This window comes from Lissotriton helveticus, chromosome 2_1 (assembly GCF_964261635.1).
Source record: "Lissotriton helveticus chromosome 2_1, aLisHel1.1, whole genome shotgun sequence".
In the NCBI taxonomy this organism is placed as follows: domain Eukaryota; kingdom Metazoa; phylum Chordata; class Amphibia; order Caudata; family Salamandridae; genus Lissotriton; species Lissotriton helveticus.
The window spans coordinates 1938625307-1938651364 of NC_136059.1; the positions used below are offsets into that span (position 1 = coordinate 1938625307).

General features: G+C 45.5%; 1 protein-coding gene across 1 annotated transcript in view; it reads left to right on the top strand.

Annotated features, from left to right (window-relative positions):
• The window catches only part of TBC1D9 (TBC1 domain family member 9), a 295607-nt gene that overhangs the window by 238761 nt on the left and 30788 nt on the right, over positions 1-26058 (top strand). Inside the window, exons 17-18 of the mRNA XM_078676864.1 lie at positions 2964-3029; positions 11100-11186. Of these exons, the coding sequence (XP_078532990.1) occupies positions 2964-3029; positions 11100-11186 (153 nt within the window). The remainder of the gene's footprint in view (positions 1-2963; positions 3030-11099; positions 11187-26058) is intronic.

Sequence of the window (26058 nt, forward strand, 5' to 3'; positions counted from 1 at the left end):
TTTTACTGGTGGCTGCACGTTTTGAAGGAGAGTGAGAAAACAAACAGTACATTTACGTTTATGCTTATTGCTCTCCATGCATGGCTAAAACTAGAGCTTTGATTTGTTAATAGTTTATTTTAAACAACTCGTTTTTAGGTCGAGCCTGGGCGAGGCATGCTGTATTCAGGTATGGACTTGAAGCTCCGCCCACTCCCAGCCCATATTTTTCATTGGCTTGTGTCATTGTCCACTGTAAACTGTGGCTTTTCATTAGTCAATAGGCTTAGTCCGTCCTTAGTTCCGCCTTGTCTGATTTTGTAACCTCCCATGAGAACTTCCCCTGTTAACTATCCACTCATCCACCTTATCCTTTCCACAAACATGCTTTCGACTTGAAGTTTTTTCTCAATTCCTACACTCACTCCATCAGGATTTCTTTTTATAACCCCTGTAATTTTGCTGTGCCGATGCTCCTGACAAGCACTCCCAGTCAGAAAATTGTCTAACCAGAAGTGATGGGATGGGGAACTTGTGAAAACTGTGTGATCCAGTGGAGAAGATAACTAGTGATGGTCCACATCTGCAGAAAAACAACCTAAAACGCGTGCGAACATCGGCCAGCTAGTATGTGCAGGGAAATCTGCGAGAATCTGCTTGAAAAGATGTCAAATGGGTGGAATTGAAAGAAAAAATATCTATTGCAATTATTCTGATTTTTGCAAAGAGTGTAAACCGATACTGTAACGTCGGAGAGAGGATGTGGCCTCACGGCTAGACTGCCGATTTTTGAGCTGGGAACCAGGTTCGAGCCTCTACGTCGGCTGAGCATCCTGTGATTCTGGGCAAATCACTTAATCTCCCCGTGCCTACTAAAAAATTAAATGTGTCCTTGTGTAATGTAACTGGTGCTCATGTAAAGCTCTCTAATACCTTCAGGTTGAGTTCACGCTCTATGAATCTGGAAAAAAATAAAAATAATAACATGCACTTCCATTTCCTGAATATTTTGTAAGCCGAGCCATTGAAAATTGTCCAGGCTTCACACATCGCTCTTAACTCCTTCTGGTTAGGTCATACTAAAATCATACTCCTTTTCAACCAATTGTACAAGGCCTGCCTTTAGTTGCTTCTGACATTTGCATGTTATGCAAATTCCAGGTAACTTAACAAAATGAAAATCGTGTTTTTCCGCTGGGTTGACTGGGGTGCGTCATTCTTCCTATATAGTATTAATGTGGCTTGGGAGATTTTCAGAAAAGTTGTTGGATTCAACAGTTCTTTGTCCGAATTTCAACAGGTTGTAGGATGAGTAGGCTGCTCTTTGTATTCCAAAATGTGGATTCTTTAGCTGGGAAGAGTTTTCTGGGGTGGGCATCTTTATTAGTAGCCTTTTACTTGCTTCTAAAATAATGCTGCTTTGTTCTTTGTGCAGTCAGTGGTACTACCAAAAATACCTATTCAAAACCATTGAGTCAACATTTTCCATTTGCATTAAATGCAGGAGAAAATAATCAAACACATACCTTTAGTAAATATGTTAAAGTTGTGGGTAAAGATTTTACAAAGGAGGAGTAGACCTGCTTTAATTTAAAAGCAACTTCAAAGCAGCCGCGGGCCATGCAGGTAGGAGTGGTTGGGCCATGTAGGGGGTATTTCGACAGACGACCATGGAAATTTAAATATATAATTAATTTTCCCTCGTCATCATCCTTCGAAATACCCCACACACGGCCCCACCGCTCTTACCTGCATGAGCCGCGGCTGCCGACATACAAAAAGCTGCTAAAACTGTCACACATTCTTTTTCTGTTTGTTTTACAGAAAGTACATTTAGGAATTTTGTGACATTGGAGTATATTTTAAAACATACATCATACACATTCTTTAAAAATAGAAAAAGCACATTTTGGAAAACTATTTTTAGGGAACAAAATCTCCAAAGAACAGGAGTCATCCTTGTTGAGTAAAGAAAACATTGTTGCTCGATAGCAAATTTTTCTGATACTAAAATCTACAAGGATCAAAGAAAATGCAAGTACAGCTATTTTAGAAGCAAACTAAATACTAATTAACAAATTGTTGCTACTAGGCATTTTAAAAGCGATATTTATAACATTGAATCTATTGGTGGAAAGAATTGCAAGGCCACCAAGTTTATTTTAGATGTGGTGCGATTTCAAAAGCAAGTTTCAGACCAGTAGATAAACTACCGGACTATAATCCTTTTCTGAAATTGTTTAATGAGATGGGGATAGGGAGTTTTCAGCAATACAATAAGAGGGATTATAGCGAATATACCAGTGATTTAGAGTAGGCTCTGCTCAGAGAGAAGAGGCATGCAGAGGATGGCAAGTAAGGTGAGGTTCATCTAAAATAAAAAAGAGAGGCACCAATCTGAAGTTTTATGCCAAGGTCAAATTTCATGGGAATACAGATTGCATGCAATCATAGGACACAAAACCCCAGAAAGAAATAATATTATTTGCATGATAGATAATGCTTTATTAGGCACTAGAAACAGGCTTTCTATTGCCTGAAAGGCTATTGCAAGACCAGCTGAAAATAAATAGAAGACTGATTAACTGAAAGGCTGGAAGAATAAAGTAATGGCTGGACGAAATAGCAAGAGGATTAGGGTGCACTCCAAGGCAGCAGTAACCTAACAATCCCAGCAACTTGAGAGACTATACGGGGTAAAGAATGTAAACACTGAAAACGAGATTCTGCAAATGCTGAATCTGATGTCTTCTGATGTTCCTCCTTAAAGTTTGGCTCGCAGTATTAATTAAGAAATGGGAGTGGGATCCATTTTGAATGCCCCTGGTTGTGGCATGGCAGACGATGTGCGGTGAGGAGATCTTCCGACAGCGTAGAAGTGTATTGCCTGAATTCCTGTGGCTGATGACACCACACATGCACAGAATCAGATGTCATTATTTCCGCTGCAAACACTGCAAGTCTTGGGTTTTGTTTCCATTTAGGTGCTGCGTGTCATGGAGACCTTACTGAGAAACTGAAGCTACTGTACAAAATGCATGTACTACCAGGTATGTACCCACCCATCTCCCCCACAAGCCAGGTATGAGAAGTGTGAATTATCTGACTACATAATATCTGTGTATTGTTGTGAATGTTGTTCGAGATTCATGTGGAATAGAACAGTCTCTCAACCATCATAAACAATCTCCTTTCCAAATAGCAGATGGTCGTTACTGGATTTATTTAATAATTTATGGATTTCTGTATATCTGCCAATCTGCTATGGAAAAAAAGTCCTGTTGTTCCCAGTTCTGTCTTTGAACAGCCTGTTGGTGCCTAACAGTGTGTGCCCTCAAACTCATATGTTGCATCTGAGTGCAATAATAAGAATTTCCATAAATAATTAGCACATCATATTAGATGTTGTGCAGTCCATATGGAACAGGTGTAGGTTTAACCGGTGTGGGGATATAAAGGGATTAATTCCAAGTTACTCAGTTGGGTTAACTATAGGAGCAATGATTAATTTGTAAAACAATAAGTGCCAGGGTCCTTGTCAGGAAGCCTCTGCAGCTTACATCACCCATTGCCACTGCCACCGCTGCCAGTGATAGTACCCACACAACCACTTACCATCACACTGCTATCAGTGTGTAAATTCAGACTGTTCTGAAGCGCTCTTATGCTATAAGAATGGCTTGCACGCTGGAAATATAGATTTTTCAATGTATATTAAATGAATAAATAACTGGTGTCCAGCTCATCTGTCAATGACACAAACAGTTCCACCATGTGGCAGCTGTCATATGTGCCGGTGTTGACAATTAGGTGCTGAGCACCGGAAGCCACCAGCACAAATTAAGCACTGTATAGGAGCCATTAATTAGTACCACAACCAACACTCTACACTAGATTACATGGCAGGCACTTGTAGAGCAGTAATCTGTACTTACGTTTAACCTTTATACTCCAGTTTTCAGTGCCATAACATCTGCATTAGAGGGTCATGAAACCTTCGGTTGATTATCACATCTGTTAAATAACCCCATACTGCTCTTCCCCACAAAAGTATACCTACCCCATATTTTACTGTTGCAGGATTGAATGGGACACTAGTGTGCCAAGATTGGGTGACATACAAGCTGGTGTAGTTGGTAGATTGAGTCAGCTGGCATGCCCAAAGGAATGTCTTGTGAGCATCGCCCAATGTCTGATCCGGTAGTGTTTTCAGTTGCTTTTAGGACCTCCAATAACTATCTGACTTGATGGGATCTAGTTATGTATTTTTTCTGGAATATATTACCTTTGTTAGATTTTGAGTAGTGCTTTGCTATCTCTTACATGTGTTGTTTGTTTGACCCCAATCACAAAGTCCACCCTGTGATTATCAATGCACTCCCAGATCTTTCTCCCATGGCTGTTGAAGGCACAGTGGTCGTCCCCTTACTGGTTTTGTAAGAAACTTGTAGGGTGGAAAAGGAAAGGTGGAACTCAATCCGCCCCTAGGTGCATCGACCAACTCAGGGAAGCGAAGTTTTCATGTAAAAGGGTTGAAAGGAAATGGGGAGAGAATACCTAGACCAGGAGAAAAAACACCGTAAATTTGCATTAAGGGGTTATAAAGATCTGCTAAAAAAGGTAAAGGCAGAGTATTTTGCCAACCAGATAGTATATGCTCAAAATATGGCAAAAACTGTGTTCTCCATAGTAAAGACATTGCAATCCCTGGATTGCGCCACACAAAGAGTTGTACCATCACAAGAGCTGTGTAATAGGATTAGTACATTTTTCGAGAGTAAAATAAAGACGCATTGTAAATCACTTAAAAATGACACAGTAAGTCCTCTACCACCTGAACACAGCCTGAATCTAGAATCCACCATACAGGAGGGGAATAACAGGATTCAAAAGCTTAAGTTCATCCCTCCAATTATGGAGGTAGACTTTCTGGAGTTTTCGTGAGCCTTTTCTTCGGGCTCTCCACCGGATTCCCTCCCTCCAAAATACTGGAAGGTACTTGCGCAATAGCTGGCTGAGACTTAAGATACGTCTGTAATATTTCTCTGGCCACTGCTAAGGTTCCCAAAGCCTGGAATGAGGAGTTAGTTATGCCCTTTCTAAAGAAGCTGTCCACAAGACCTAAAGACTGCTAATTTTAGCTCTATTTCTCTTCTGCCTTTTCCTATAAAAGTATTGGAAAGACATAACAATACAATTATATCGGCCCATATTGAGGCCAGTAATTGGCTCGACATTGCCACATGTGTGTTTAGGTCTCGTCATGGGACCGAGACCGGTCTGGTTGCGGTCACTGACGATATCCGGATGGCTGTGGACAGGGGTCAGCAAGTGGCTCTGTTACTTCTGGGCCTGTCCACAGCATTGGATACTGTGGATTACTCTATCCTGCTCAAGAGGTTGGAGGTAGCTGGTATAGCGGAAAAAGCCTTGGGCTGATGCTGATTTTGTCCATCTGACCACAAACCGGCAGTACAGCTCCTTCCTTTTCCCTCCGGTTACGTCGCACTAAAGGCGGTAGTTGCGCAGGGCTCCTCTTTCGGTCCCACCATGTTTAAAGTATACATCCAGCCTCTCATTAAATTCATGTGAGCTGGGAATGAACTGCATTAATTATGCGGATGGCACTCAGCTGACTGTCTTGTTCAATCCAGACTCTGTGTGTTCGTGTGTCTCTTTTCACCACTGCAGGAGAATAGTCGACTGGCTTAGAAACAACTTGCTGCAGTTTAATGCTAACAAGACAGAAACCATGCTCTGTGTGATGGAGAGGGCAGGCGTCAGTCATCTAAATTAATTTTGCCGATTGGAGATGGGTCAATTCCTGTATGGGTAGACTCTGTATGAGATCTACCCAACTAGACTACACCCTCTCGTTAGTAGACCATGCAAAGAACACATCCTCCCATTTCTTCCGACCAGTTGGTACTTGCCCATCAACCATAGTACGATCATAAGCCGGAGGGACTTCACCGGTTCTATAAACAAGGTCAGAATGTCTTCACCAAATATGGTTATCTTGAATTCATCTGGGACCAATGTAATGTATTTATACACCCATTTTACCATAGTCATTAGGCAATGGACTTAAAGGAGAGTGACAAGAGCCACAAGGAGAGGAAGAAATGCTGCCTCATTCCTCTTTGTGTTTGTTATCGAACTGAGTTTTCCATTAACTCTTATTTGAGCTATAGGGGCATGATGGTCCACAATCATTCACCTGATAAATCTCTATCTGAGACCCAACCTTCCCAGCATGTCTTCTAGGGATGTCCAATCCACTCTGTCAAATGCTTTCTCCAAATCCAAAGACTGGGGACCTCAATCTTTTCTCTGGACTCATCAGTGAGTGGGAATCATTACTGAGTTCAGTGCGCCTGTCTCTGTTCACAAGCTGTGAAGTTTCTCCTTTAGAGCTCTGTGGAGAACTCTTGAACTCTATTTTTTTGGTTTGTTCTCCAGACAATACTTCCACTCTTATTCTTATCTCAGTCACATAGATTCATATCTTTCTAGCTTGTAACCAGTTCACTAGCATTTTACAATCATTAGTGCCTCCTTTCTAGCATTTCACCTATAATTCAGTCATTATATAGTAGGCTGTCTGTCTCTAGGGTTCAAACCTGTCCGCTTGCTGCAATCACTCTCCTAATTTTTCCAATAATGTTGTTTTATGTTTCCTTTCTTTTTCTCAAGATCTACCTAAGCATTTTGTTGAGTTTCTCTTTCATCTGCTTTCATTGTGCTCCCTTTGCAATGAATTGTCCTCTGAGTATTTCATGCAGACAGACTAAAACTGCCACTTTACTCACATTGTCATTAAGTTGTAGATATTCTTTGGTTGCATGTTTATGTTTCCTAGCATAACTGGTTACCTAAGTAAGGGTTCATTTAGTTTCTATAAAGCTCTATCTTTCCTTGTTTTCTCTTTCACTTTAATGAGAATTTTATAGGACCTTGATCAGACAGTCAGGGGGCCTTGTTCAGCTTGTTCTACATGGGTGAGTGAGTGTGTTTCTGTGAGCATGTGAATTGCACACTGCAGACGTGTGTAAGAAATCTAACTCCAATTGATTGCCTGTGTCGCCACACAAGGCCAATGTCTTCTAGCCATTCTTTTCTTTTGCCTGAAATTGCTGCCATCCTCCAAAATTACTATCGGTTTGATCTTTTCTCTGTTCCATCACAAAATTGAAGTTGCCTCCTACAGTTAGTGAACCATTTGAGGATCATATGTACTGCTGTGTGGAGAAAGGCTTTTCATCCTGTATTAGATGCCTAGGTAAACTCGAACATGAGGGACATCCGTCTATGTGTCCGTTGCATCCATCTCGCTTCTTTGAATCGCTTTTGTTTCTCTACCATGAATCAAATGTTTTTTGTGGTAAGATGCTTCCTCCCTCAAATGTTATACCAGTGTAAGAACGGTATTGTATCAGGAATTGTTTCAATTTTAAGCTGGGCTGATCTGATTCCAACGGATGTATGACGTTACAACGCATACTTTTACATCGCATGCCTTTACAACGCAGTATTTACAACGAATACCATTACAACGCATAGTGCTTTTGGGTGTTGGATAGTGATTTATTTAATTTACTATTCCAACTCCAGTCCCCGTGGATAGTAGGGAAGGTGTTGGATAGTAAATGAAATATATTCCCTATCCTAGAGCGCCCCCCAGCGCAATGCGTTGTAATGGTTTGCGTTGTAAAAGTTGCGTCGTAAAGGCACTGCGTGGTAAAAGTTGCGTTGTAAAGGTTGTACACCGATTCCAACAGGTGTGTCTCCAGTGGGAAGTGTATGTTCATTTAAATTAAGAAGAGCTCATGGAGTATCCCTTCCTTTTTGTGAGCACGTTAAGTCCCTGAACATTTCATGTTGTGATCTTGACACTGTTCCTCATGCATGGGGCTGTGTTGTATCTTCTCCTACCATTATGGAAGCTTGTTATAGTGTCTAGGGGCAATATCCTCTTTCTGCTTCATGAATCGGATTTCCTCTCTATTTGCCCCAGCCCTCTTTGAACTGATCCTAACTGAATAAATCTATGACAAAACTTTGTATCCCTTTGGGACTCCTTGCCTCCCCACCCCCTCTGATACATAATCGACCTTGTCTTGATAACAAGTTTGGACCAATGGGGTCTCAAATTCCTTTCACATCCTTCTACCCCGACCACCCCCATCCTAATGTCTTTATAGGCTCCTTAGAGTTTTGCACTTCAGCATAGAAACCTATTTCAACCAGTTACAGCCGTCCAGCTGAGAGCTAGCAAGAAGGTATAGTGGTCATCTGGTACTAGCTCTTGAGTCTCTTCTCTGTGTCCCTGCTGATGTCTGTAGTTTCTTTATGGCATCAAGTTGTGTCTGCTGGGGTTGGGCTTGTCTGAGCCTTTATTGATGTGTCGGTGCAGCTTCTTTTTTCCAGTATGGGCATTGAAGTTCTTCGGGTCACTCTGGTTGTAGCTCTATGTCTTCTACCTGGGTGGGCTTGAGCATTTGGGTGATAATGATTTTCCTAGAGTTTATGTCAACCGTTGATTGTACTTCTTGGTAAAAGACAAGGGAAAGGGAGGTCTCCTTCTGTACTTTATCCCGGAGGGCCTTCTTCTGTACTTTATTCCAGGAGGTTTCCTTCTGTACTTTATTCTGGGGGGGGCTTCCTTCTGTACTTTTTTCATTCTTTCGCAGGTAGTTTGTCACTGATTTAAGGTGTTTCCTTTTCTGTACCGTTATTACTGACAAATATTGGACTATTTGTATGGAATTTCCATTGTATCTTAACATCTCTACACCTCTGATGATGTTCATTACCTTTTCATTTCTTCATAGCTACGCAGGCTGGCCACAAACTCTGAGGGTGCATTTCATTATATCTGTAAGTGTGCTACCCTATGTGTCCTTTCTATTTTGAGCCCATCTTGGAGTTGCACAGGGCTTGGTCTGTACATCTTGGACCTATTTCCTAATGTTCCTGCCCTCCTCTTTTAGTGTGACCCCCTCAAATTGGACTATGATTTCATGAAGACTTGTCTTCCAGATATTCCTGCTTCTCCTGCACCCAGATGTGGTATTGTGGTCTAGCTACTGCTGTCTTCTAAGAATCTCACTTTTTCTCCTAGGTCTGTGACATCTTTTTTTAATGTCTTTCAGACTTTGTTTCAGTTCCTTCTTTACACCACTCAGTTATTCATTTAGGTCCTGGAAGATTAGCGTCATCAATAATTTTTGTAACTGCCTCGTCTTTGTTCTCAGGAGTGGAGATTCCTTCATTACTCTTATCGGGCACTTTGTCTGGGACATCACCTTCTTTAGTTTGGGGCCTTTTTTGCAGCAAAAATGAATGTTTTGCTCTTCCTCCCTTGCACCAGCTATTGTACTGACCCCCAGGCCTCTTAGGTGTTGAGTGCACAAACTGTTCAGACCACCCTGTTGCTTACTCGCAAGGAGGTTTCTGTGACTGTGATGGGCATGCTGGATTGCGTTTTTCCCTCTTTCAGGTAAAGTAATGGGAGCTGTTTGGACAATGCCTGCCCAACTGTCCGTGATCTTAATGACCCCTCTTTCTGTGCCTAGGACTTGTGTTCGGGCTTCAGCTTTTGTTATTCTGTGGGTGCAAGTTTCTAATGTTGTGTCCTTAGGCTCTTGTGCTGATAACTGCCCTCAAAAGGCTTGAAGGATCATGTCTTCTGATCTATCTTTATGGTAGCTGCTCGCAAGCGTCTTGGAGATTGGAGGTAATTTCCCATTGCTTATTGTGCATCAGAGACCCCAATGGAACTGCTTGCTTCTTCTGAAACTGTAGTCTCCTTCATTGGCTGGGTTTGTGAACTAATACCCGCAAACTGGTTCAGTGTCTTCTTTCCCTGTGTGCTGGCGCCGGTTGCTCTTTGGTGCTTCTTTTCAACTTGAACCACTGACTCCACTTTGTTGTTCATGCACCGCTCTAGGCCTTGGCTTGGTCGGTCTGTGTAGTAGTTTCACTCCCCTTACATTGCACAAATGCTATTGTTTTCCACTTGTGGGACCTTATTCTTTGTCATGCTTTAGGAGTGGCTGGAATGGCGCACTTGGTCTAGACGTCCACCACCATCTTGCATTGTTATAGCTGTTGACTAGGGTTTGCTGTAAGTGAAGATAGCAGCAGTAAAACAGGCCTAAGCAGCTGGCTTAATTGCTGTTTGTGATTATAACTGTTGCATCTCTAAAGCGACTGTCATACTCCCACTTGTATGCTTTTAAGTATCATTGTGACTCTCGCACTGCGGAACCGTTGGAACCCCTTCAAGGTCTCCACTGTGGGCCGTGAGGGGCCATGTGTCAGAATCCATCCCACTCCTGGTGCCTTCTTTCCCCTCATGACTGCTGGCCAAGCAATTAAGGCCTTTGGTGACTCCATTTGTTGCAGTTTGGTAAGATCACCACTGGCTATATAATGCCAGATTATTGGATTTACTAAAGTGCATGGGTTATGGCCAATGCGCATTGCTGAAGCAATCCGTGAGGATATGTTTGTAGTTCTGCAGATTCAGTACAAGATGGTGCCCATTCCCATATGTGACTCTTTCACTAATGGCGCTACTGGAAGTAGTTGATTACCACAGGCAACAGCAGCAGAGCATAATGAATGACTTATGAGCCCTTACTCATTCTACTGACTGAATTGGCAAACAAATCATGAGATTTAATTTAGCTTTATTTGAATATAGCAATTAATATTGGGTGGTGTAGAATGCTGGGGTGTGGGAGGGGGGGTGGGGTGGGGAAGGGGCGGTTCTGTTTCTGGAGGACCTGGTGTTGGCAGCTAAGAGCACTGACCTACGGGCATATATGAATTTGCCATATATCACATTTTGAGTTCTTTGTGATGACGTGGTATAGTTTGTGCTTGGTCTTTCTCTGCATTAATGATTTTCCTACAAAAAGTAAATGGACAACATACTGCACTAGCTATATGAATCTGTACACTTCGATGTTGGAACAGTCAGATATCTGTCTGACGAGTTTGTGAATGATTTCTGCTGCCAGCTAATTTATTTAATGTAGCAGATTACCGTCATTAAATGTATACAGTCGCTCTAAATGAATGACCTTATCTTCCTTCTTGACACCATTCAGACCCATGCCAAGACCAAGAGGAGCCCGATTCTGCTTTCGAGGCAACACAGTACTTTTTTGAGGATATCACACCAGACTGTACCCATGGTGAGTGCCTGCGTTCTTTACCCTAATCTTTTATATTCTGTCATGCGACCAGCTACAATGCTTCTGCTTGAATGGTAAATGGTTAGAAGAGGGTAGGTCGAAGACTGTCTCAGTTTCTTAAGAATGCCGACTAGTATGTACTCAAGAAAGTGTCAAGCTTGTGTGTCCTGCAAGCTAATCCGAGGAAGAGAGTGGATTACCAAGGCCCTTGGTAACTCTCTATTCCGCTTTGTTCCGATTGACAAACCTAGAAAGAATGAGAACAGGTACTGTTTGTTAACAGTAACACATACACTACCATCAGTTCTTTCAGTGGTTAAATAAAGGGCCACTCTAAGACATGTTCACGTGGCAGGTATAGGCACCGACTTTGTCGCACACGTTGGTTACCGCCAATAGGAAACATGTGATCTTGGGTGTGTAGCATGAATGCAAACCGTGACCTTGTGCTTGACATCATTCATGGTCTTTCTGATGACATCATTCCTGGGTATAACATCTGTTACCGTCATCCAAAACCGTACTCATGACATCACACATGGCATTGTCAATGTACACATGAATAACATTACTAGTAGCTTGGCATCACAGTTTACCACTTGGTCATGCATTATTTCTCAAGTTGTGTTTTATAGCATTACATATTTCCTTGACTGGCCATACCTTTACCTGGGTATTATAATGAGAAACCTATTGAAAGCACCCTTTTGTTCACATCCCATAAATGTATGCAACATTACTATTCTGATTTCTTAATGCATAAATGTTTAGTAATCAGTAGAACACATCTATGTATATTTTAAGTCACTTGATACGGGTTCTCAAAAGTCGGTCCCGAAGGGCCAGATCCATGTCAGATTATTAAGATAACTACATTTATCTAAATGGGTATATGCTAAAAATCTGGCATGGAACTGACCTTCCAGGACCGACTTTGGAGTTCCCTGCCCTAGATATTAGGTGTATGTAAGGAGGACTCCGATATCTGAAGAGTGTGTTTGGATAATATGGTTTGCACAGGTAATTTATTTAATGAATGCTTTTTTGGGATGACTGTCTCAAAGCGCATGGGTTTTATTAGTTCAAGTGAAAGATACTTGCATACCAGCATTATGAACGCAGATTTCATCTCGGTCAACAATATGGTTAAATGGGACATGGGTGTTGACAGTGTGTGAATGAGGCACATTAGGTCTGCTAGTGTCTTCAGAAAGTGCATGGCATCAACGTGAAAGTGATTATGAAACTTTAGTACCACAACTTTGGCGATACTATGCCACTGTCTGGGGTGTGGCAGGGCTTGTCTACACCAGGGACTATGTGTTGGGTGTGCATGGGTACTAGAGATATTTGTATGGTTGAAATGACAGTTATGTCTCAGATTGCTAATTACAGTCCAGGGGGTTAACCCCCTTTTTGATAATGTAATACAGTTGTTGTGACAGTATAAGTCAGGTGCCTCATCACACCAACTGTGAGTTGTATTGCGAAGTGCTTTCATGTACTTGTGAAGTACCAGTACAAACAAAAACGACGTTTAGGGTTCCTAAGCTTTTGTTATCTGTCTTCACAACCAGTAACACCTTTTAAAGCTTGCAGAATTATAATTATATTCTTCAGAATGTGTTTGTTGAAAATTAGCTCAGCATCCAAGAGGCATACATTTGACGATGAGAGAGATTTTTTTTTTCATTAATATTTTTAGGCCAGGTGTTATATTTACACCATACTTATGTTTTCCTTCTTTTTCCTGGAATTGAAGTTGAGATCCCACCATAGACCTTCAAATGTATGAGATATCTCCACTGGTCCTGGGTGTATATCTCCACTTCCTCCAGATCTTTTCAGACTTGACTTAGTACTTTGTGCTTTTATAGATCATCTGTTTCAAAGCAGTAGTAGTTTCTTTATTGTTTCAGCTAAAAGGCCTTAAAATAGGCAAAACACTTACAATACCTATAAACAAAAAAACACAACATTCTTATTAATTAATCCAAATCAAATCATAAATTTGACAATTGTGAGAAGCAAACATAAAAACTGAGAAATTCATGGCTTATGAAAAATGCAGGTTTCATCATGACATACAACGACTATACAACAAACCATGGGCCTAATTTAGAGTTTGGCAGATGAAATACTCTGTCATATATGGGATGGATATCCCATCCACTATATTATAAGTGCCATAGGGTATAATGCACTTGTAATACGGCGGTCAGGATATTAGTTACGTTTATGATGGAGTACCCCATACACTCAACTCTAAATCAGGCCCCATGTGTTTGCAACTTATCAGCCATATGTCCAGGGAGACTGTGGGAAAAATAAGAGCAGTGTCTGTCCTGTGTCATAAAGCCATGGCTTCTTTATAATTCTTAATCTCATAACACCTAAACAAGGGCAACAATGTCCTCCTTCACTGACTTCTTGTTTTTGAACAGTAAACCACAAAAGAACAATGTTTAATAACCCTCTCCAACACTACTCACATTTGCAGTTCCTTTTGCTACTCCCCTGAGGATTCCACTTTACATATAGGTGCGTATTGTAAGTATTCGAAGCCTAAACCTGACTCACGTTTGGCCCAACTCAAGGGAAATCACATCAAGATATGACTCCTAACCTGTGTTCATCTTAATGGTTATATACCCTGAAATAGAGAGCTCCTTTTTGATAATTGGTAGTTATAGGTCATGCCTGCTATACCAGTAACTATCTCTAATCTTCTTGGCTGTAAATGAGTCTAAAAGCGCTTGATTTCCCCATAGTTCCCCTCATCCAATTCTCTGCAGGATTTTCACAACGTGGGCTAACTATTTGCATCCCCAAAAAATGTCCATGCAAGTTACAATTCAAAGGGCCAATGTATATGTTTCTTCTTGGGGATTAACATGTATTCTATTCCACATCATGATAGGTCACAGGGCAAGTCTTTCAGCTTTACAGCTCGGACCAAACTCTAATCTTAATGCTCCTAACAGGGTTTCTGGGCCCAGTACTTGAAGGGATCTCGAAAGTCAGTACTCTTGTCTTTGAGATTTAATGTACCCCACACCTTGGCTCACTGAATAGAAGTTCCAACCGCTTTCACGATTTAGTCCTCAATTGCTGAGCCTAATGAGTCGCAACCAAGTTTATTCTTGCACCCTAAGACCCAATTAGCATTCTGGCTCATAGTGCTCGCCTCTGTTTTCCTCTATACGGTCCAGGATAGGCCATAGTCTATTCTGGCACCCAGTTAATCAAAATCACTTACCATCTCAAGCTGAACACCCACTACAAAATATAAATATTTGAAGGGATGTATTTGCTTTCATGGCCATGTATTGGTTTTATTGACATCAATTGCTAAATTTCTTTCTAGATAGTACAATCAAAGCACCTTAAGAGATAATTTGTCACTAGCTCTCTTCATGAACAGTAGTACTGCATCGTTTGTGTGCCAAAGTAAGGCAATGTTATCCTATCCTAATTTGGGTGTATCAAATTTCAAGCTACCAAGATAGCGATCAATAGTGTTAATAAGTACAATTACCAACAAAGGAGTCAATACACAGACTTGTTGAACCTCCAGATCCTGTTCTAAATTCTTTGGTGCTCTCATTTAACTACCCATATCTGACCTTTGCTGGTGTTTGTCCTTATAGTTGCTGCACAGCAATGACTATTCTCGAAAACAGAGGTCCTAAGGTGAAAATTTATGACACATACAATAAGAATATAGTCTTGAATCAGTACTATATTTCGTTTTCCAGTACCCAGCCGGGACAGGAAGTTTTATTCAATATATTTACCAATTTGGTGACCACACAGAGGGTCAAATACAAGCATTGGATAGGGTAAAAGCCTGCACCTATCTAGGAGTGAGTGGACAAACAATAGAGAAAGGGATAGAGATCAAAGAGAACAAACAGTATCAGGCAAAAACTAACAAGGGAGCCAATTGTCTCTTGCTACTTAAATAACTGTTAAAGCAAGTTCAGACACACAACCTCTATAACAAATGGTCACAATAGATATATTACAGGGTTGTTTAGACGGTCGACGTTTCGGTCCCCTGGCTCCTAATGAACCGGGACCATCATCAGGACTTAAATTTAGTTGCCTGTTGTAAATATCAAAGCTCCTGTAGAAGAAATGGGAAAAGAGAAGGCCATATCAACAATTGCTACCACAATTCATAAATACAGAAAACGTACTTCTAATGTCATGTTTCCATCGTAGTGTTTCACATGCCAAAGATATGTGCAATAACTTTTTGTCTCACATGCCAGAGCTATTTACAAATAAAATTGGAGGCAATCTCAATAAGAATACTACGCAACATGCGTCTTTCCTTATGTTCGGGTGACACCCATAAGTGTTTCATTCAGCAGTCACTGTGCGCGGTGCATTGTGACCGGTGTTGAGTTACAACCGTGGCTGGTGCCAGTGATGTCCTGGCAGTCAGGACATTAGGACTAAGTGATTTCAATTGGGAGGCTGCCGAGTGCTCGTGCGGTCAGGACATTAGGACTAAGTGGTTTCAGATTGGAGGTTGCCGAGTGCTCGTGAAGTGTAAATAGAACAAGGAGGTTGCGTGTGTACGACAGCTTTGTGTCCGTGCCCGTGGTCGTGAGAATAAACTAACCTGGATGACTCCAAGATCGAACGGTGAAGGGTTCAGAAAATACGTCCCTTAGTCCGCTGTGGTGATATCTGAGAAGTTAAGTTAGATTGAATTATAATTACTATCCAGTCGGAGAGTTGCATATACATATGACCCGGCGGTGCCGCGGTTAGGTTACCTCTCGTGGTCGTGTTAGGACACGAGTGTGTAGCGAGGGCATGAGATTTCTTCTTCAATTTCTCCTCGTGGGGGGAATTTGTGCCCGTTGATGGTATGGTCAACAGTTGGGCGATGTTGGTTCAGTTAATACTAAAAGACAGTGAAAAAAAAGGGGGGGGTTTTGGTCAGGGAGGGCAACTTCGGGGGTGTGGGACTAAGCGGGGTCTCCTTGTAATTACCCCATCGCTTACCTGTTGTCGGTTTGGGCGTGATAGTGAAGCTCCAAAATCGGGCTCCCTCCCGGGCGTCGGTGGACTCGATGGTCACTGGTGGCGCCAAAACGGAAATCCGCTGTAGGGTGTCTGGGAGGCCGGAAGTTTAAATCGGCAGTCAATAGAAAGCGAGAATGGACTAACGTATGTTGTCCAAGGCGGCCATATTGGAAAGGGATCGTGATGCGAGCGATATCATGCATTTGAATCCATTAGTGGTGGGTGGAGTGCCTTCCGGGAGTGTGAATGGGCAAGTGAACGAGTGATGGTAAAGGTCATGCTTGTGGGTTACCCAGTGAGGCAATTACACAACAGTTACTGAACTTGGTTAATATACTGTATACTGTTAAAAACACTTGGCATTTCATAGCACAACTTAGTTCATCAGGGAATAGTGTTCACAAATCCAGTCGATCTTTTCAGTTTGGAAATTAGGTGTCTTTTACGTAATTCATAGGGGCAGAGGGAACAAATCGAATCAAAGCAGACCAGCCCAGTCCTCTGTGCGATTAAGCCCGCTCTCAATTGAGTCCAGCAAGATTATGCATCTGAGTTCCTCCTTGTTCAGTAATTGTGCCATATTCCCACCTCGTGGTGGCAATTTCGGGCTTTCAGTATCGTCCAACGAATGTCATCCTCGTTATGGCTGGCCTGAATGAAATGTTCCACTAAAGGGGCATTAGGAGTCTGGCACCTGATGCGGCTCCTATGTTGGCAGATGCGTGTCTTGACCTTTTGTGATGTTTGTCCAACATAGATTTTTCCGCATGGGCACTGGATCAGATATATAACGTTACATGTATTGCAATTCGAAAAGATGTTACTTTTAAACGTTACATTGTTAAAAATCATACATTTACCCTCAATAGTCAGATCACATACACTGCATCCACCACATTTCACATGTCCAACAATGGGGGACAGACCCCACAAGGCTTCTAGTGTGGAAGGATTAGAGGGACTAGGGAGAGCTGCCCGGACCAAGTGATCCTTTAAATTTTTGCTTTTTTTGAAAGCAAATAGAGGACGTTCTATTTCCACCGTCCCTGCATTGATAATTGGCCAATGGTGAAGGATCATCTTCCTGATCTGATTCGACACTGGTGAAAAAGTTGTTACACAGGCTATTCTTTCCTGATCTTTCTTGGATGTAGGGGTTAGTAAGGTCTCACGTGGTCTATACCAAGCCCGTTTGAGGGCATTTTTGACAATTTTTCTGGGATAGCCTCTGTTCTTGAGTTTGGTGGAAAGGATGAAAGGATGGCACTTTCTCTAAAATAATCCTCCCTGCATGAGCAGTTTCTCCGAATTCTAGGAATTGGGAGTAGGGTAGGGAATCACGTAGAGCTCTGGGGTGATTACTCGAGTACTCTAACAGTGTATTCCGCTCAGTTGGTTTTCCTAAATAGACGAGTCAAAAGTTCTCCTTCATGATGGAAAATAGTAAGATCCAGAAAATCTATGGAGGATTTGTCAGATGAGAGTGTGAAGTTGAGGCCAGAGCAATTGTTGTTCATCCAATGCAACAAGTGGCGTAGATCATCAGCACAGCAATGACTATCCATTCGGGCATCCCTGATGTCTTAAAGAAAGCCAAAGATGGAAGCGATCTGCAGAGTTGAAGCCTTAGGGTGATGAATTTTCAAATACAAGGGCATGGTTTGGAGCTTAAGGAACTTTGAACAAATCATGTGTAAACTAAAAGCCTGTTCAGTTGTCCATTTCTCATGCCTTTACTGAATGTTACCTGTGTATTGCACATTGCTCTCCACCTACTCGTGTATACAATTTAACTACACTTTGCTATACATTTTCTGTGCCTCATTGTCCTATACGTCGAAGGACTTATCCACTTTTGTAAAGGCTTATGACTGCGGTTGATGTCCAGGAACCCTTTTCATAAAATTATTTAAAAACTGAAGCAAGCTATTAGGCCTACATGCTTACGTCATCTTTATATAGATCACAAATAATATTATGTGGATGTGGTCCCTCTTTGGGTTTTGGTCAACTGTTGCTTCTCCAAACTTGGGAGGAGGTAAAAATCAGGGCCGGGCTAGCTGTTCTGCCATCCTTCTTTCCAAGAAATATTCTGCCTGAGTAACCAGCTATCAAACTGTTAGGCAGGCAGAATTGACTAAAGCACGTTGCCCTCTCTAAAACTCTGAGAGCTGCCTTTGACCCGATTTATCCCCCCCGAGTAAATCCAAGTCATGATTTCTCCATATTGCTATCCGTCCCTATTCTGGGTTGCTTTTTTCAGTACGTTCAAGCTCTGTGTTGCATCTGCTTCTCTTTAGCATTGATCTTTGTTTAGGGATGTAGGGCCATTCCTGGCTACATTTGTGTGACCCCAGTCCTCTTTTTATCAGTGCCTTCCTAGACTAACATTCACCTCCAAACTACTTACACTTGTGGTTATTAGGGACCTTGGAACAGTGTATAGAATGTTACGGTTGTCACAAAATAAGGAAGCAGTATTATCATTCCAACTGTGCAAGGCCTGGATCAGAGCAAGATGGGAGGAATGCACTTGTACTTTTTCTTTTTTTGTATTTTCATTGTCATACATAATATTCATATTTGCATCACATTGGGTTTTTATTATTTAGGGTAGCAAGCTCTGAAGCAGTTACCAAATGCTCCATTATCACTCAATCAAATTTAGGTAATTGAAGTACCAATTGTGTTGTAAGACCCTTCGGCTGTACCTACAACTTGCCTGCACATCAAAACAGATATGGTCATTGAAAAAGTGAAGGCCTCCATGTACTGTCAAAACAGTCTGCTATATTTTTCCCTTTTGATATCTGCACATCGAATCCCACAGCTGGCCTCTTAATCAATCATCTCTTCACCTTGCTTACCATCTATCATTTACAGGGCTATCATTAAAAACAACGCCTACTCTAATGAGATATCTATCACTGATGCTACAATGTAGCCATATCTGATCAATTTTTTCCTGGTATGTAAATCCTCCAGTCTTGTATATAAATATAAAAACATACATACTGTTGCACAAAAGGTCATTGAATTCCATGTTGCAAGCTCGCCTTGTGGCCATCCTCATTTACCCTTTGCTGTAGTTTGACAATAGGACACAAATTATCCAAAATTAAATCTCTTTAAGTGCTTGTGACTCGTTAAAGCAGTAAATAACCTGTTCGCGCACATAACTTATCATTTTCAATTTTTTGACTCAAGCTGGCTGGGTTCCATCTCAGAATTTTGCAGTAGATTACTCAAATGGGCTTCTGTGCACAGAATCACATTTCCCCTTTCTGCCCTGTCAAAAGAATGCCATTTTTCGTACGGTGTTGTGCTTCTCCTGCTTGTCAGAGTTGCCGCCCAATCCCACTCCTACTCATTCAGGGCCTTTTGTTGTTGTTTTTTATTGCCACCTATTGAAACTCCACACAACAAGCCATATTTTGCTGATAATTGTATCTCTCTGGCAGTTTTAGGTTTTGGCTCATGTATAGCTATGTCCCGCTGACTGTTAACCAATGCCAAGGCATTCACGGTTGTGGTGTATTTAATGGCCTCATTTTGTCCCTCCATGCCCTAAATAGTAACTTGTGCTTAGTGTTTCATTTCCCTTTCTATCACTCTTGAGAATTTGGCAAGGATGTTACCACAAAGTCCCTAAATGTAGGAAACCATCTGTCTCCATACATTAGAAACATTTAGCATTATTGTATATCATCCCGTGTAGTTTGCTTCTAGAGGATTAGTGTTATTTCAAGTATTTAATATGTACAAGCCTCAAGTTTAATACGTATGGCCACCTCCCAGAAGATATTCAAAGCCAGTGGCAGTTCATTCTTTGGATATTAACTTTTATAATTTTCTTTGTTTTGTCCAGCGACATTTTCATCTGACGGTCATATTCAATTAAACAGAAGAGCCAGAGTCTCTCAGTAGCCTCCATCACCAAGGCTTAGCTCTCTCTTGGGGATGTCATGGTCCGGGGGCTTGGTGCATACTGCCATCTCTTCATCTATCTAGTCTCCTTCAAGCATTGCATATCACCAACTAGGATCATTTGCCATTCAACCCATCTTCTGCTGAAATATTTTTGTGATCGCAATTGTACCGCTATTCAATGCCCTCGTGAGGCATGCATGGAGTGAATGATCTGCCTGGAAAGTTACTCTTCTGTCACAGGAGACGTGCGTCTTCTAGAAGTAAAATGTTAGTTTTTTTTTTATCTTTAAGCGCACTTATTTTTCATTTTAGATTGCACGTATCTCAATCCAATTTCCAAGTCATCAATATTCCAGAATATATATAGGTCACCTTTTATACACAATATAGTTAAGAAGGCACTTTAAAAATGATGATACTTGTTGGACAGGCCCCACGAAGGGCTCGCTCCCCCCCCCCGCATGGCAGGGCCCAGACACCGGCTCTCCGGGGGCTACCCGCAGAAGCAACCCGCAACCCGTCCCCTCCGGGACGCCTGCTCCCGGATATCTCTGTGTCACGGGCCCGGGCCCCCGTCAGCCCCATTGCCCGGCCGCCATCTTGGACACTGCACCACGCGGCCGCGTGGCCTCAGCTCGACCCCAACCCTGGGCCCGGCCAGGCCCCGCCATCCCGGCACCACCATCCATCCAGGAGGTGAACGGACCACTTGGCAGGCTAATGGGAGAAAGAAGTGTCGATGGCTCTCCCCCGCCAGGTGCCGATCACCCCCAGCCTCCCCGGGCGCTGGCTCCACCCCCCTGCTGGGTGTCTGGACTCCCTCATCCCGGACCTCCCGACCTCCCAGTGCGAGGGTCCGGACATCAAAGGGCGCCAGACCTATAACCGAGGCAGCCCCAGAGCAGGAAGGCAGTTGTATCCTGGAGTCGAGAGACACGGAGAAGAACTCATCCTTGACGGACTGCTGGCGCTGCCGCAGCCCTGCCTTGTGAACTATCGTCCTGCCTGCTGGCGCTGCCGCGGCCTTCTGCAACCTTCATCCTCGTGGGACCTGCTGGCGCTGCCGCGGCCCGTTGTAACTTTCATCCTCGTGGGACCTGCTGGCGCTGCCGCGGCCCGGTGTAACCGTCATCCTCGTTGAGACCTGCTGGCGCTGGCGCGGCCCGTTGCCACCTACGATGTCTTCGGGACCTGCTGGCGCTGCCGCGGTCCGACCTGTCCGACCGCCGAGCTCGAGGATTGTGAGCTACTGCCGTTTCACCTCAGTACCCGTAGGTACCAAGACTGTCCCGCTACCCCCTTTCCCTACTAGAGACTAGAATTGAGAGGATCATCGTGTCCTGATCTCCTTGTATCGAACTACCTTACTTCAAGAACTGCCTATAAAAGGTGTTAACCTGATCTTCGTGTGGTGTCCATCTGTGGGGGGGAAGTTACTTGTCTGTACGATCGCTGGAGACGGCCCTCACCGGAGGCCTCTCCCCTTGTGCTCGGCCGACCCTCCCGGTCCCCGTCTAACATTGGTGGCCAGCGGCGCGATCCGAACCAACGCGTAACCGTACAGAGAGTAACTCACCCTACGACTAATCCACAATGACGACCAGAGAGAGCGGATCTGCAGAGAAATTCCAGATGGAAAAACTGGAAGAGTACAACCACCGAGAGCTAAAACAATTTTGCATAGAACTAGGCATTGCCACTACCGGTCTGAGCACGAAAGAGGACTTCAAACACGCCCTAGAATCCTGGGCAGAGACAAATATCGCCGAAGCCCCGGAGACAAACACCACCCTGACGGAAGAAAGGAGCACGGATCTCTCCCGGGAAGAGATCCGAGAACAAGAGAAAAATAGACTACACGAGTTAGAGTTGGCACGGCTCAAATTAGACGGAGAATTGAAACTGGCAGAACAAAAGATGAATTTAGAACACTTACGGCTCCAAGAAGAGCGAGAGGAAAAGCAGAGACAGAGAGAACTCGAGGAAAAAAGACTGGCATACGAACACGAGTGCAAGCTAGCGGAGATAGAAATGCGCAAACAGAACAAAGACCTAGGGGTGCCCGAGCAACCGCACCCCCCAGGTACTACCGAACAGAAGGTCCACATCCCCAAGGATGTGGTCAGTGAATACTATCGGAATGACGACATACAGCAGTGCTTCAAGGCCTACGAGATCGCCATGACTGCCCACCGGATCGCTCGAAGTGACTGGGTAGCCGGTCTATGGGGGAGATTCGTCAATGAAGGCCGGGATGCCCTGCTGCAGCTTCCGGACCATCAAATGACGTCCTATGACCACATGAAGGCCGCCCTCCTAAGTCGATATGGGCTGACGCCCGAGATGTACCGCCAGAGGTTCCGCAACTGCACCCGGATCCCGGGTACAACCTGGATAGAATATGTGAACTATTTCAGCCGAGCCTTCGAGGGATGGATCAAGGGTAGCAACGTAACAACCTACGAACAGCTCTTCAACCTCATTGTGTGGGAGCACCTCTCCAACAACTGCTTCGTCGAGCTCAGGCAGCACCTCCTCGATAGTAAATTGACTGACCCACGGCAGCTCGCCGCCGAGGCTGACCGATGGGAGAGCACCCGAGTGACCCGGAGTGGGCCAAACGAGCAGAACAGAACCAACCAAGGTCATCATCGTCCCCGAGGAGGAGGAGGAGGAGGACAGGGCCGGGGCAGAGACGCCGTCCCGGCCGCTCCCGCCAACAACACCCCGCCCCCGGCCGGCCGGGGCAACCCCCCGAGCCAACGTTACGTGTCATCGATGCCAGCGAGTCGGCCACTATGCCAGTGACCCGACCTGCCCAAAAGAACCAGACCCCCGGGCCCCGCCAGGTGGCTGCCGCCGCCCTAGGAGAAGAGCAAGTCTCCGAAGAGCCTGAAGAGTACGAGCAGGAGCAGCCCGAGTGGGAACATGCCGCCATGACCCTGGCCTGCCTAGGGGGAAGGGACCTGATCCCGCGGGCTCCCCTACCAGCCAACACCAGGAAATACAGCCAGTGGGTGAACATAAATGGGCGTAAGGCCGAAGCCCTGCGTGACACAGGGGCCAGTGTGACGGCCGTCCGTTGTCACCTGGTGACCCCAGAACAAATTCTGCCAAACGTTCTTTGCCCCGTCCGATCAGCCGACAATTCGGAGAGCCTGTGTCGGATGGCCTGCGTCCCCTTCGAATGGGGAGGAGTCTCCGGTATGTTAAAAGTGACTGTCCGCGACGATGCCCCCGTGGACTGCCTCCTGGGGAACGACCTCGAGAGTTCCCCGTGGGCAGCCGTTGAAAGAAGAGAGCACCTGGGGATGTTAGGCCTCCCGGGCTGGGCGTGCGTAACAACCCGGTCCATGGCCGCCGACACCATCCCTAGATCTGAAGAACTCGAATGGCCAGCACCTCCTCCCCCGATCGCTCCAGAGGGAGACTCCATCCCTACCGACACCCCGGAACAAACCCACGAAGAGCCCGCTCAGCCCCAAGACCTTCCGGACCTGGCTCAGTGGCGTCAGGAAGGGGGGCCCACCCAAGAACAATTCCGGCAAGAGCAAAAGACATGTCCCTCCCTCGAGGGACTGCGACAGCAAGCGCTCGCCCAGGGCGCAGGAGACACCGCAGGGGCCCACTGGATCTATTGGGACAATGACCTACTGTACAGCGAACAAAGAATCGCAGAGCTGGGGGCCAGTCGAGTGCTGGTGGTGCCCCTCCGTTTCAGAGACTTCCTTCTGAACTTGGCCCATGATGTCCCCCTGGCTGGACACTTGGGGCAAGACAAAACATACAACCGCCTGGTGACTCACTTTTACTGGCTGAAAATGAGAAATGACGTCTCCAACCACTGCCGGTCCTGCCCGACCTGCCAGGCCAGCGGGAAGAGCGGCCGCAAACTCAAGGCACCTCTGCAACCATTCCCCGTGGTGACCACCCCGTTCGAAAGGGTGGGAATAGACATTGTGGGGCCCCTGGACCCCCGAACAGCACAAGGGCATCGATTCATCCTGGTCCTGGTGGACCACGCCACCCGCTATCCTGAGGCGGTTCCCCTTCGAACTGTAACAGCACCAGTGGTAGGTCGAGCCTTAATGGGGATCTTCTCTCGAGTGGGCTTCCCCAGGGAAGTCGTCAGCGACAGGGGCACGAACTTTATTTAAAAATATATGAAATCCCTATGGCAACAGTGCGGAGTCACCTACCAATTCACAACCCCCTATCACCCGCAAGGAAACGGACTGGTCGAGCGATTCAACCGCACTCTCAAGGGGATGATCATGGGGCTGGAAGAGCCCCTACGCCGCCAGTGGGACGTGCTACTCCCGTGCCTCCTCTTCGCCTACCGAGAAGTCCCCCAGAAGTCCCTCGGCTTCAGCCCTTTCGAACTCCTGTACGGACACCCTGTTCGCGGGCCTCTCAGCCTAGTTAAAGAAGAGTGGGAAATGGCCCCCCTGAAGACCCCTCCAGACGTCTACAAGTACCTCCTGACCCTCCGTAATCAGACCCGGCGATTCAGAGAGCTCGCCAAAGCCAATCTTGAAGCCAGTCAGGAGGACATGAAGAAGTAGTACGATCAACATGCCTCCTCCATCGAAATCGAGCCTGGCCAGCAGGTATGGGTGATGTCCCCCATCGAACCTTGTGCCTTACAGGACAAATGGACGGGGCCCTTCAAGGTGATCGAGCGTAAGAGCCCCGTCACCTACCTCATCGACATGGAATCCCCCCGGAACCCCCTCCGGGTCCTCCACGCCAACAGACTCAAACCCCACTTTGTGCGCTCGGAGCTCAGCCTGCTGATGGCTACAGACAGTGGGGCGGAAGAGGACTCCGAGCCCCTCCCTGACCTACTGGGGGCCGGGGAAAAAGATGGTTCGGTGGACGGGGTCCAACTCTCCGAGGCTCTGACCCCGGAGCAGCGCCAAGACTGTCGGGCCCTCCTGCTGCAATTTGCAAACCTATTCTCCCTCACACCCGGGGTCACCCCCTGGTGTCTGCACGACGTGGACACTGGCGACAGTCCTCCTATCCGACACCGGCCGTACCGAGTACCAGATCGGGTACGCACCTGCATCCAAGAAGAAGTCTCCAAGATGCTCGCACTCGGGAGTCATCGAACCCTCGGACAGCCCCTGGGCCAGCCCGGTTGTACTGGTCCCCAAAGCTGCGGCCCCGGGCACCACACCCGAGCTCCGGTTCTGCGTCTACTATCGGGGTCTGAACGCTGTCACCCGAACCGACGCTCACCCCATCCCCCGAGCCGACGAACTAGTTGACCGCATGGGGGCGGCCCGCTACCTAAGCATCTTCGACCTGACGGCGGGCTACTGGCAGATCGGCCTCACCCCCAGGGCACAAGAACGATCCGCTTTCTCCACCCCGGATGGACACTACCATTTCAGAGTGATGCCATTCGGCATGAAAAACGCTCCAGCCACGTTTCAACGACTTGTGAACCAGGTATTGGCGGGCCTCGAAGAGTTCAGCGCCGCATACCTGGACGACATCGCGGTGTATAGCCGCCACTGGTCAGACCACCTCCGCCACCTCCGAGGGGTCCTGCAGGCCCTCCAATGGGCCGGCCTCACAATCAAGGCCAGCAAGTGCCAAATCGGCCAGGGGTCCGTGACCTACCTCGGACACCAAGTGGGGAGCGGTCTGGTGGCCCCCCTCCAGCTCAAGATCGCTGCCATTCAGTCCTGGCGCCCCCCCGTAACCCAAACCGAGGTCCGAGCCTTCTTGGGGCTCACTGGATACTATCGGCGGTTCGTAAAGGACTATGGCAGCATTGTGGGGCCCCTCACGGAGCTCACATCCAAGACCAACCCAAAAACAGTCAACTGGACTCCCGACTGTCAAGCGGCCTTCGAGTGGCTGAAGGCCGCAATGTGCACCGCTCCTG